This window comes from Taudactylus pleione, unplaced genomic scaffold (assembly GCF_031769625.1).
Source record: "Taudactylus pleione unplaced genomic scaffold, aTauple2 ptg000374l, whole genome shotgun sequence".
NCBI classification, from domain to species: domain Eukaryota; kingdom Metazoa; phylum Chordata; class Amphibia; order Anura; family Myobatrachidae; genus Taudactylus; species Taudactylus pleione.
In genome coordinates this window covers 2640052-2653564 of record NW_028284775.1, presented here as the reverse complement: position 1 = coordinate 2653564, position 13513 = coordinate 2640052, and the positions used below count along the sequence as shown (strand labels likewise).

The window sequence follows — 13513 nt, the reverse complement described above, 5'->3', positions numbered from 1 at the left end:
AGGGACAATCTTTATTTTGACGTAAAAATGTTGAGTGAAGAACCTCTGGTACACCTCTCCCAATGAATAATCATGCACTTGAAGGAGTTTAAATAGCAGGAATAGCATAATTTGGCCAATAAATACATGTAATTTGTCATGTGAATTATCTAAAGCTCAAAAATGGGTTAAATGATGTTGGGAATGTATGTGGAGGAGAAAATTATGTAGGACAGATATGTGGAGGTGTAAATGTTGTGGGACAGCTATGTGGAGGTGTACATGATGTGGGACAGCTATGTGGAGGTGTAAATTATGTGGGACAGCTATGTGGAGGTGTAAATTATGTGGGACAGGTATGTGGAGGTGTAAATTATATGGGACAGTGTGGCAGTATCACCAGAGGTGGCACTGGTGAGCAGCAGATTCTGTGTGGGGCAGGGGAGATCCACCCACACAGACTAGAAAACCATTGTAGGAGGATGCCTAATTGCTGCCCAGTGAATTCAGTCCATGGAGGACTGAGGCAGACCAGTCAGAGAGAGGGCCTGATTCAGAGCCAGACGCCCTAGAGAGCTTTCGGCTCTAACAGCCGAAAGCACTCCCACTGACATCACGTGATGTCAGTGGGGCCGGCCCCAGATGGTAGGCGTTCCCATGGGAACGCCTCCATCTGGGCAGCCACACCCCCGGGCCGCCCACCAAAGGGGGCGTGCTGTCACTTAACATCGACAGCACGCCTCCTTTGGTACGAGACCCGAAGCGACGGTTTGCCCACCGCTATCCACGTCTCACGCATGCGCACGACGGAGGCGGCTCTGTCGTGCGCATGCGCACTGGGCCACCATCGACCCGTTTGCGAGCGCATAGCGCTCGTGAGCGGGTCTGAATCAGGCCCAGAGCTCACTGTGCTAGCAAGCCATTGAGGGCCAGGAGGTCTGAGCCTAGACCTGTGGGAAACAGGGAAGGCTATCAAACTCTAGGACTGAGCTATGGTACCTGCAAGGAAGCAGGAAAGACTGTGAGGCTGTGGCAGCCAGCCAACTAAAGAACAGGCCATAGCCTGTGTTGACCTGCATGAACCAGGGCTAAACTGACTGGATTTTTATTTACAGACTAGCTGCAATAATAGAGAGGTCTCAAGAAGTGAGCTAGTGCCCTAAACAAGGGCTAGGTTGTTTATTATTTTCTGTTTCCTGATTTCACATGCTGGAAGTAAAGCACCATTTATGTTTATTTAAACTGGAATGCTACATGTGGACTCTAATTCTGCACCTACTCACTGCACCACTGACCCCAGTCTACCGAGCTAATTAACCCCCAAGTTATCACAGACAGGTATGTGGAGGTGTAAATGATGTGGGACATGTATGTGGAGGTGTAAATGATGTAGGACAGGTATGTGGAGGTTTAAATGATGTGGGATATGTATGTGGAGATGTAAATGATGTAGGACAGGCATGTGGAGGTGTAAATGATGTGGGACAGGTACATGTATGTGGAGGTATAAATGTTGTGGGACAGGTATGTGGAGGTGTAAATGATGTGGGACAGGAATGTGGAGATGAGGTGTGAATGATGTGGGACAGGTACTTTTAGGTGTAAATTATGTGGGACCGGTATGAGATGTTGTATTGAGGGGAAACTGTTTTTTTTTTTTTAACTTGCAGATGGGAATAACAAGTGTTTTTCCAACATTTTATATACTTTTAAACACTAATTTGCTGAAAAACACTTGCTGGCTAAAATTTTTCCACCATTAATATTAGAGATGAGCGGTTCTGATTCTGTGGAATCCGAACCGCTCCGAACATTGGGGATCCGAGTCCACCCGAACTAGAGAATCCGACATCAGGGCTCCTATTGTGTAGGGCAGAGCGCTGTGATAGTGCTCTGCCCTACACAGATACAAACACACAGCCGCCAGCGGCAGCTGTGTGTTTGTTACAGCAGCCAATGAGAGTCACACAGACTGTCATTGGCTGCTGCACGGAGGGAGCCGGCTGGAGCTCACACATGAGCTCCGTCTTCCGGCTTCCTCCTCAGTGTGTGACAGCAGAGCGGACGGCGCGGGAGCGGGGATACAGGTAAGTTTTTTTTTTAATTTGTGCAAGGGCCGGGGGTGCTACTGGGGGGGGGTCTGCTACTGGGGTGGTCTGCTACTGGGGATGCAGGGGGGCCATACTACTGGGGGGGCCTGCTACTGGTGGGGCCATACTACTGGGGGGGCCTGCTACTGGGGGGCTATACTACTGGGGGGGTCTGCTACTGGGGGGCTATACTACTGGGGGGGTCTGCTACTGGGGGGGCATACTACTGGGGGGGCCTGCTACTGGGGGGGGGCTATACTACTGGGGGGGTCTGCTACTGGGGGGGCTATACTACTGGGGGGGTCTGCTACTGGGGGGGTCTGCTACTGGGCGTCCACACTACTGAGGGGCCTGCTACTGGGGGGGCTATACTACTGGGGGGTCTGCTACTGGGGGGGCCATACTACTGAGGGGCCTGCTACTGGGGGGACCATACTACTGGGGGGGCATACTACTGGGGAGGGGCTTACTACTACTGGGGGGGGCATACTACAGGGGGGCCATACTACAGGGGGGCTACTACTCGGGCAGCCTACTACTGGGAGGGGCCTGCTACTGGGGCAGCCTACTACTGGGGGGCCATACTACTGGGGGGCCATACTACTGGGGGGGCCATACTACTGGGGGGGCTGCTAATGGGAGGCATACTACTGGGGGGGCCTGCTAATGGGGGGCATACTACTGGGTGGCATGCTAATGGGGGGCATACTACTGGGGGGGCCTGCTAATGGGGAGCATACTACTGGGGGGCATTCTACTGGGGGCACTGCATAGGGGACCCTACTACTAAGGGGACTGCATAGGGGGCACCACTGCTGGGGGCATTGTGTAATGGACACCGCTACTGTGGGCATTGTGTAAAAGGGTCACTACTGTGGGCATTGTGTAAAAGGGGCACTACTGTGTGTCGTAACATAAATAAGAGACACTACTTTATGGTGTAATGTGAATCAGGCCCTATGTGCGGTGTAATGTGAATAAGATTGTGCACTATGTAAACAAGTACTGTGATTCTGCTGGCCGTACCCCACTGGGTGGGTGCACTACTTTTCATTTCTGCCACTGCTGTGTGGCAATGTGTCATAGATGTGCTTTATACTGTGGTGTCTGTGTCGTTGTTCCGATGCTTTGTCGCTTAGTAACCAGTCAGCTCACTGCAACCTTTGGCCAATAATGTTGAAAACTATATTATAAGCTGTGAGGTGTTCTAAATTGACTGGAAATTAATGTTATTGAGGTTAATAATACTGTAGGAAGAAAAAAAAGACCAATTTATGTGATTTTAGCTTTTTTTGTCAATTTTTGTAAAAAAATCCAAATCCAAATCCAAATCTAAAGCCAGTCACCGCAGTTTGGCAAATCCAAATCCAAAGCCGGACAACGAATTAGAACCAAATCCAAATCCGGAAAAAATGGTCCGGCGCACATCCCTAATTAATATGTAAAACTCATTTGGCACCTTTTAAGAACTAAGGCCCTCATTCAGAGCCGCTCGTTAGCGGCAGTACGCTCGTTCCGAGCGATGTTTGCACATCTGCGCATGCGTACGGTTTTTAGTACGCATGCGCGAACCAGTCAGTGCGGCCGAAAATCGTTTGTACGCTATATTGCGAGTGCCTGCTATTTTGAGTGACAGAATGAGGCGTATGTGGGTGGTAACAAGGGAAGGTGCTTGAAAATGGGGAGTGGAGATCCGAACGCAGGCGTGCTTAAAGGTCAAAACGGGCGTTTTATGGGTGTGTATATTTAAAACAGCAGCGTCATTGCCCACGTCACTGGGTTATTTTATAGCCAGAACTGCTCGCAAATTTGTAGTAGCAAACACCAACCACAAGAATAGCGAGCAGTTCATACGCTGGTCGATGTACTCGATTAATCTAATAAATAGCGGACATGACGTATGGTGCGAGCGGCCAGGGGGCGTTTTTAACAAATAAACGAGCGTATGTTTTGCTCGTTCGTTCAGACTTAGAGGTGTGAACAGACTGCAATGTGCGTACGGATCATTTGAATAGCCACCCCTTGTTTTTAAACGAACGACCGCAAATAGCGAACGGCTCTGAATGAGGGCCTAAGTATTTTCTTTAGGAGTTATGACCATTAACATCCTTCTATATGCTCCTGCTATCTCAGTTGCCACTTTTTTGGGGTTCATAATGATTTTTCCACTTTTTCATGCCCGCCTCCCAGGTTACAATTTGTACAAAAGTTGTGCAACCTTGGCATTTCTGATTGGATCTCACATTTCCTGGGTGCGCACACGTTCGTGCAGTGTTTGCGAGTTTCATGATGTAAGTTCACTTTCACAAACTCACACCTACTTGGATTAACCCCTCTGCAATGCTCAGTGGAGTCCTGCACAGCAAGAATACCTTATTGGCCCTGGGAAGAAGTTTGGTAATAAATAAATAATGTATACTTACAGTATATACTAATCAAGTAAGGGCTTGGAGTGTCCATGCTGGAGCAGAAAATTGTGCAGTACAGCCCATCTTTATATCAAAAAGCACTGATGTCACATACCAAACGCAAACACTGGAGTGTGTACATGCTACTTTTTCTTGCTCCATCTAAGCCGGGGGTGGGGAACCTTTTTTCTGCCGAGGGCTATTTTGATATATATAACATTATTCGCGGGCCCGGTGCAAGCCACGCCTCCTCCATGTGACGTGACACAGGGGTGGGGCCACAATCGCTGGTGATTACAGCAATGCCCGAGGCATCCTGAGGATGCTTCGGGGAGCTGTAAGGGCAGCGGTGTGACAGACTGAAGTGTCCTAAGGCCATTCTAGGCACCCTGCTAGCCAGATGAGGCTAGCAGAAAAAACCTCCGAGGGCTAGACCATATGGTTCCGCTGGCCTTAAACGGCACCCTGTATGTGTAGACACAGGACCAGATTAACGGGGGGGGGGGACGGTCGACCCTGGGGCCCCACATGTAAAGGGCCCCCACACCCGTCAGGGGTTAAAGTGGGCCGGAGGAGACGGAACCAGTTCCGCCTCCTCCGGCCCACCTCAGCTCGTTGCGGCAGGGAGGCTCCATTTGCCAGGCGTCCGCTGAGATTTTGTTACCAGCGGGCGCCTGACTCCCTCCCTGCAGCCGGAGCTGGAGGCTGGAGCTCACTCGTGAGTTCTGGCTTCCGGCTCCCGCTGTGCAATATGGGGCATGGGGGAGACGTCATGATGTCTCTCCCATAGTGCAGAGGAGCAGCCGAGCGGACCAGACGGCAGGGGGGGCTTAAGGTAAGTATTAGTTTGTTTGTTTTTTGTGCAAACGGCTTTACTACTGGGGGCACTACTACTGGGGGATGGGGCACTACTACTGGGGCACTACTACAGAGAGAACATTACTTTTGGGGGCACTAATACACTAATAAAGGAGCATTACTACTGGGGGCATTTGTACAGTGGGCATTAGTACTGGAGCATTGCTATTGGGGGCATTACTACTGGGGGCATGACTTCTGGGGGCACTACTAATGGGGGTATTGCATAGGGAGCACTGCATAAGGGGCACCATTCCTGGGGGCACTACTACTGGGTGCACAGCATACATGGCACCACTACTGTGGGCTCTGCATACGGGGCCCTACCACTGTGGGCACTTACACTACTAAGGGCACTTCATAAGGGGCACCACTACTGTGGGCTCTGCATAAGGTCCCCATTGTGCATACCCCCAATTTGTCCACATTTAATAGGGGCCCCCACATATTTGTTGCCCATTGGCCCCCACAGACCTTAATCTGGCCCTGTATAGACTGATAGTGAAATTCATATATGTGCAAATGTAAAAGTCACCGCACAGTACAGTACTAACTACTGTATATAATTACGTTAGTAATCTTGTATTTGTGTATATAATCCATTAATTTTTTAGTGCTTATCCCACATTCCACACAGAACACCATGATCCACCCAGGTCCACCCATGATCTCAAACAAAAAAAAATCCTCAATTCATATTGAACTTCCATTTTTCCATGATTATTAATATGCAAATTTGTTAAAAATGATAAGCTAATAAAGAAAGGATTGGCATTTGTAATGCATCTCTGTATTTATTTACTATTTTTTTGGGGGAAATACCGTAACTTGTACAAGAAATAAATTGGCGCTCATCTGTGTACCACGATACACTCTTATCTTTTGTTTCCTATTTTTTTTAACTGATGTTGAGGACAAGTTTCATCAGTTCACCTACAAATATCCCTGTTGGGATGAAATAAGTGTTTAATGCTGTGTGACCGAGAACATCTGGCTGAGGCTAATCTGGTCCTTTCACTAGAAGAATTGAACAGGATGACTGTTTCAATCTACTGACAAATGTGGGCTACGTTCAGCAACAGACAGGAAATAATTTAGCTGACTAGGAAAAATAGATGTGAATAGGGAGAATACATGTTAATCCATCAGATTTTATAGCTGTCCAGTTTTATTTGTTCATTCCTCTATTCCAGTGTTTCTCAAATGTGGTTATCATGGAACCTTGAGTGCATGTTTTCCAGATTATCTAGCTGGAGCACAGGTGTGTTAATTGACTGACACAATAGATCTATAGGTGGTACTAATTATTCCTGAGGATACCTTGAAAACACGCACTGTTATGTTGCATATCCACTGCACGGTGAACAATAATGATATCGTTATCGTTCAATCGTTCACTTATATCGTGTAGTGGATACGCGCCATTAGAACCGCGTTTGAGAAACAGTGGTCTATTCAGGGTTGCCTACCCTCCTGATTCGTGCGGGAACCTCCTGATAAACGGGTGCAGCTCCCGCCCCCCCGGAAAGGTAGGCAAGCCTCCCACCTGCTGCCGATCCCCCGCCCCCCCGCCAATACCTGTTAAACCCCCGTAGCGGAGGGGGGGCGCTAACGCGATTCATGCTGAATGGCGGCATTTTGGCCCCGCCCACACTACACAATGCCAGAAAAATCAGGCACTGTGAAGCAGGGGGCGGGGCCAAAATGACGCGATTCAGCGTGAATCGTGTCATTTTGGCCCCGCCCACTGCTTCACAATGCCTGTTTTTTACGGCATTGTGTAGTTTGGACGGGGCTAAAATGACGCGATCGTGTGGCCCCGCCCCCTGTCACGTCTGCAAAACTACCTCAGCCCGTCCGGACATGCCCCTGTTCTGCCGATCTGGCTGCTCCCTCCCAGAAAGAGCAGCCAGATAGTCGGCAAGTATGGCTCTATTACAAACATTAAAAGCATCACATAGATTAAATAACAGCAAAAATATAGTTTGGTTTAAACCTATCCTTATTTACTAATCCCATTGCCCACATAAAACAAATATGTTGCCTATATTTGAGTCCCTGCTCAAGCAAGCACACTACAAACCAAATATATAGCACAACAAAATAGCTCTATATAAGGGCTTCCTAAAGCTTCTATGGAACTGTTATGGGTGGATTACATACTCTAATATGTCAGCTTTTGGCTTCAGGTGATGAGGTTCAACTACAGTGGACCAACTATTCACTATACATGGGGGCAAATATGGGATGCACCAAAGTGTACAACTCCTCTAAAGATAAAATAACAAAGTAATTTCCATACTAAATACTAAAAAAGTAAAATTTTGAATTGAAACCAGCTCAGGTCCTTTACTATGTGTGGCTTGGGATAGAAAAGCACAGGTTCATCTGGCACTTAGTATGAATATGGCACTGCTTGTGTGATCATATTCTAATATATTTTACAATGCATGGGAGGGAATAATATTGTTGTCTGTTCTATGTATGTTTTAATTGGGTCATTCCATGGTAACTCACGTTACAAAGTGACATAGCAAGTTATTTGCTTGGCTATTAACAGCAAAATGTTATTTTTTTTACTGAGAAAATAATAAGACAGGTCATGCTTTAAAAAACTATATACAAGAATTGCTAATTGTTTGCTATGTCACTTTGTAATGCATACTTGCTGACATTCAGCTCCCTCCTGGGAGGGAGCTGAATGTCTGTATACAGTGGGGGAGGGGGTGTGTGTGGCCAGGTGATGATGACATATTGGGGGTACATCATTGTGGCCCTGCCCCCTCTTCGCAATAACGAGCTTACTTGCATTGCAAAACAGGGGGTGGGGGCGCGATGACGCGATTCAGCGCAAATCTCGGGAGGGGGATTGCGGGGGGTGACGGCAGGTGGGAGATTTGCCTACTTTTCCCGGGGGGCCGGAAGCGCAACCCGATATTCGGGAGACTCCCGGCCTTCCCGGGAGAGTAGGCATGTATGTTGTAATGTGAGTAACCATGAAATGCCCAATTGCTTTTCCATTGTGTATAACCAACTACAGAACAACCACATAGAGACTTATTAAAATATATAATGCATATGACAGGCACACCTGTGTGCTGTCACCCATAACAACCAATCACATTCTGACACTTCCTGAATACAAAATGAAAGCAACTATCTGATTGGCTGCTCTAGGTTACAGCACCTTGTTTGCACTGTATGAAGCTCCTTTACTGTGCACACAGCAAAGCAACGCCTATAGTTTTGCCCAGTAACTCTTATTTCAGTTGATTTAAATATAAGCAGGGCATGTTTGCCATTTTGTTTTCATGTTTCTACAGAATCATAAATTAATCAGCTGCTAAGTTAGACAAGTTTTGGGAAAACCCAAAACACCATGTATACTGGTTGGCATGTGGCATGTGGGTAGCCTACCGTCATCAGTGCTATAAAGTAATGACATCATACATTACAGTCAGAGTGATTGTAACCACATGGCTTGTGTGGGTTTCAGTAAATGATACTTGTGTAGCTCTCTGCTCTTTGAGTGAAATATGGAGATACTCCTGTATCTGAGAAATATTTAAAGAATGACTCAGGACTAAAACTGTACCATTGTACCTACTCCCCCACGTAATATAACTACAGGTGGCTGCTAGCCAAGCCTAATTATTTGTGATTCTAACTCCATTCCCAAGACAAAGCCTTTTGGCACACCAAAATTAGATCAATATGGAAAACTTGACATGAAAATCAACACTAAAAGGACTAAAAGCTTCTATTTGCAAAGATGCCTTCATTGAAGTTCCAATAATAACAGAATATGTTTGTTCTGCTCCAGTTTCCTTATTAAATGCTCCTTTATTACAGGCCTTCCACCATGTCTTGCTAATGCTATAACATGCTTTTCTAGTCAGCAAGCATCTTAGCTCGACTGATCTATTAATTCACTGTTTCTCTTTCTGATGCACTCCCATCCCTTTCCCTAGAATTACTAAACTGCACTCCTCTAATTGGGGCATATTTATTCAAGTTATATTGATATCCCGCCCAAAAACAGCTGCATATTTATTCAGAGATGGATTCTCTGGACCCCTGCCCGTCTGCCTCCACTGATGCATGTGCCCGCTGAAGGCTGCACATGTGCATTACGTACCAGGTCTCCTGGAAGTATTTGAGAACAGCAGGTGCTAAGGAAACTACACCTACAGTGCATCCGGAAAGTATTCACAGCGCTTCACTTTTTCCACATTTTGTTATGTTACAGCCTTATTCCAAAATGGAATAAATTCTTTTTTGTCCTCAAAATTCTACACACAATACCCCATAATGACAAAGTGTGAAAAGTTTTTTTGAGATTTTTGCCAATTTAATAAAAAAAAAACTAAGAAATCACATGTACATAAGTATTCACAGCCTTTGCCATGAAGCTCAAAATTGAGCTCAGGTGCATCCTGTTTTCACTTATCAACCTTGAGATGTTCCTACAGCTTAATAGGAGCCCACCTGTGGTAATATTAGTTGATTGGACATGATTTTGAAAGGCATACACCTGTCTATATAAGGTCCCACACTTGACAGTGCATGTCAGAGCACAAACCAATCATGAAGTCCAAGGAATTGTCTGTAGACCTCTGAGACAGGATTGTCTCGAGGCACAAATCTGGGGAAGGGTACAGAAAAATATCTGCTGCTTTGCAGGTCCCAATGAGCACAGTGGCCTCCATCATCTGTAAATGGAAGAAGTTCGGAACCAACAGGATTCTTCCTAGAGTTGGCTGGCCGGGAGGTGACCAAGAACCCGATGGTCACTCTGTCAGAGCTACAGCCAGGGCCATCTCTACCTATAGGCTAAATGGGCAGTTGCCCAAGGGCCCCAGTATTCCAAGGGCCCATGGCCGATAGCACCCCTACCCCTCATCACATAGCTGCCACCGCTGATAGTCCTGCATGGGGAGGAGGCAGAGGCGGGTACCGGCTGCAGGGTAACACACAGCATAGGGTGTGAAAGTTGCAGGGAGAGAGAAGCTGCAAGGTTTCCCATCACCGTGTTCTGGGAGACTGCCCGCACGCACCAATCTTCATGCCGTGTCACAGGAGGGCTCCCTCTGCTGGCTCTGGCCGAACATGCTGTGCCTTCTCGCATATGTATGTCCAGGCTGGGCAGGAGAGTTCTGTGAGCGGCGGTGGGAGAGGGGGGCCGGTGCTCTATATCAGTGGCGTTCCTCCCCGTGGTGACACCTGGTGCGGGGAGAGATGCTTTGTGCACGGAGCAGCCGCGCTCACCGCCAAAAAGGGGCGTGGTCTCGGGAAGGGGTGTGGCCTCATGGAAGGGGCGTGGCCTCGTTGCCCGAACCCAGTCCCCGGCCCGAGATTATCAATGTGTGCTTGGGGATGCCAGAGATGCCGGAGGTGCGGGCAGTGCAGGCTTCCTCACTGTGACGGGAGCCGAGTGCTGCACTTACTGCTACAGTGCAGCACCTGGCTCCTGTCACTGAGGGGGAGCCTGTATCTTCGTGTCATCCTTCAGCGGGTGACACCGATAGCATCCCATCCCCAGCAGAGGATTGTTTAATGGGGGCCCCAGTGCATTGCTTTGCCCAGGGGCCTGCACTGCTGTTAAGACAGCCCTGGCTACAGCATTCCTCTGTGGAGAGAGGAGAACCTTCCAGAAGGATAACCATATCTGCAGCAATCCACCAATCAGCCCTGTATGGTAGAGTGGCCAGACGGAAGCAACTCCTTAGTAAAAAGCACATGGCAGCCTGCCTGGAGTTTGCCAAAATGCACCTGAAGGACTCTCAGGCCATGAGAAACAAAATACTCTAGTCTGTTGAGACAAAGATTGAACTCTTTGGAGTGAATGCCAGGCATTATGTTTGGAGGAAACCAGGCACCAGGCCAATACCATCTCTACAGTGAAGCATGGTGGTGGGAGCATCATGCTGTGGGGATGTTTTTCAGCGGCAGGAACTGGGAGACTAGTCAAGATAGAGGGAAAGATGAATGCAGCAATGTACAGAGACATCCTGGATGAAAACCTGCTCCAGAGCGCTCTTGACCTCAGACGTGGGCAACGGTTTATCTTTCAGCAGGACAACGACCCTAAGCACACAGCCAAGAAATCATAGGAGTGGCTTCAGGACAACTCTGTGAATGTTCTTGAGTGGCCCAGCCAGAGCCCAGACTTGAATACGATTGAACATCTCTGGAGAGATCTGAAAATGGCTGTGAACCGACGCTTCCCATCCAACCTGATGAAGCTTGACAGGTGCTGCAAAGAGGAATGGGCGAAACTGCCCAAGGATAGGTGTGCCAAGCTTGTGGAATCATATTCAAAAAGACTGGAGACTGTAATTGCTGCCAAAGGTGCATCAACAAAGTATTGAGAAAAGGCTGTGAATACTTATGTACATGTGATTTCTTAGTTTCAAAAAAACTAATCTCAAAAAAACTTTTTACATGTCATTATGGGGTATTGTGTGTAGAATTTTGAGGACAAAAATTAATTTATTCCATTTTGGAATAAGGCTGTAACATAACAAAATATGGAAAAAGTGAAGCGCTGTGAATTACAATCTGATTATGGATTCTGATTGGTCTATTCATTCACACCTCTGTAGCAGTGGTGTGAATGAATAATACCAGATTTCAGATAGAGCTGTGAGAAGAACCACAGAACCCTGGTAAAGAAACTAGTGCAGTGCACAGCCACCAAGGATCCTGGTAGGAGAATCACCCAGCTAAAATTGATATAAAAGGAGTAATGCAGCTTTAACTTTTTGTTTTTAAAAGAAAAAATATTTTCTTATTTGCATAGACCATTCTAAGCGTGTCTTCACTTGACAGTTGTATTTCCAAAAAGGTGAAATTATCTGCATCAGAGGGACCTGATGAAGAACCTGAAGAAGCTGGATGTATTCTTAGCCAGTGAAACGCGTTGAGCCTACAGACCCTGTGATACGCCTTCCAATTGCTGGCAATACTTACTCCTTGGACTTTCAATCCCTGTTTACTTTGGCATAATCACTCTTCGGTGGAACACCACAGCCCTGAAAAATTTCTGCAATGGCCGCAGCATGCCGCCAAGGACTGTGACAATTCGTGACCTTTACCGGTAATTTCATTGCCAGGGATACCTTTAACGTTAACATTCTATATACCCAGCATTTGACTGTGTTATATCTGGAGGGAGTATCCATCAAGGAACTTATTACATAGTTCTTACACACTATTATTAGTGGCATTTTTAACCATCAATACTGTTGCGTATACATCTCTAGTGTTTTTTAGGAATATTGTCATTGATTTATTAAATTGTTTTTTATATGTGATATCAACTGTCCATTGATACTTAATTTTTGGGAATTAGTTTCACGTCTAGATTAGCGCTGGTATTTTTAATTTCTTTGAACCTAAAGACAAGCATGATCAAGCAGTATCAGAACATGTAATATTAAACCTTTACTTACCTAGCTGAAAGTGGTCTATTTTCATAGTGCTGTTTGTCAAAGTTCCAAAAATTGTGATAATTGAGATTTTTCTAATGGCCATTTCACAAACTGTCTCAAGATACTCGTCCCTCTGTTGGGAATACATGTTGCTGTCCTCTGTTGGTGCAGTAATAAGCTATATGAGAAATAGAAGATGTCTGTTATTTGCAAAAACACAGACAATCAAAAGTATATATCGGTGCCATTAACATGTCCTCCATAGCTGTGAGCTGGATTAAGTAACAGTGGAGAGTTTCATGGGGGGAACATTGGTTGTTGTGGATTTGGGGGACTGTGGGACATTTATTACTGAGTAGGAGTGGTCCACAGGTATACAATACTTAGGTGGGGGTTAAGACATGCATATATTCTATCTTTTTTAATTATCAGCAAATATTTTCTTTTTTTGCAATATGACAAGATTAATAAAAGGTGTTGTACATTATCCATCTGAATATGGCTTCATATGTGATTCTTTCTGCATCTCTGTATGCAACCACTATCAGCGACACGCCTGCGACACTCCCCCATCTCTGTGCCTCCACTTAGCCACCTCCATGTCACCGCCCAGGAACGTCCATTTATGGGATTGCACGTCTCCTGTGCAGCTGCATCACAACGGCAAAATTAACAACATTCTATTGTGAAGAAAGATTAGTCTTTTATGTATATGACTTTTATTAGAATATTTATAGGGTGTCAC

The 13513-nt window shown here is 46.4% G+C and overlaps 1 protein-coding gene across 1 annotated transcript in view; it reads right to left on the bottom strand.

The window, feature by feature from the left end:
* The window catches only part of CCDC80 (coiled-coil domain containing 80), a 163925-nt gene that overhangs the window by 138309 nt on the left and 12103 nt on the right, over nucleotides 1–13513 (bottom strand). Inside the window, exon 3 of the mRNA XM_088444918.1 lies at nucleotides 12790–12946. Coding sequence (XP_088301044.1) covers nucleotides 12790–12946 — 157 coding nt within the window. The remainder of the gene's footprint in view (nucleotides 1–12789; nucleotides 12947–13513) is intronic.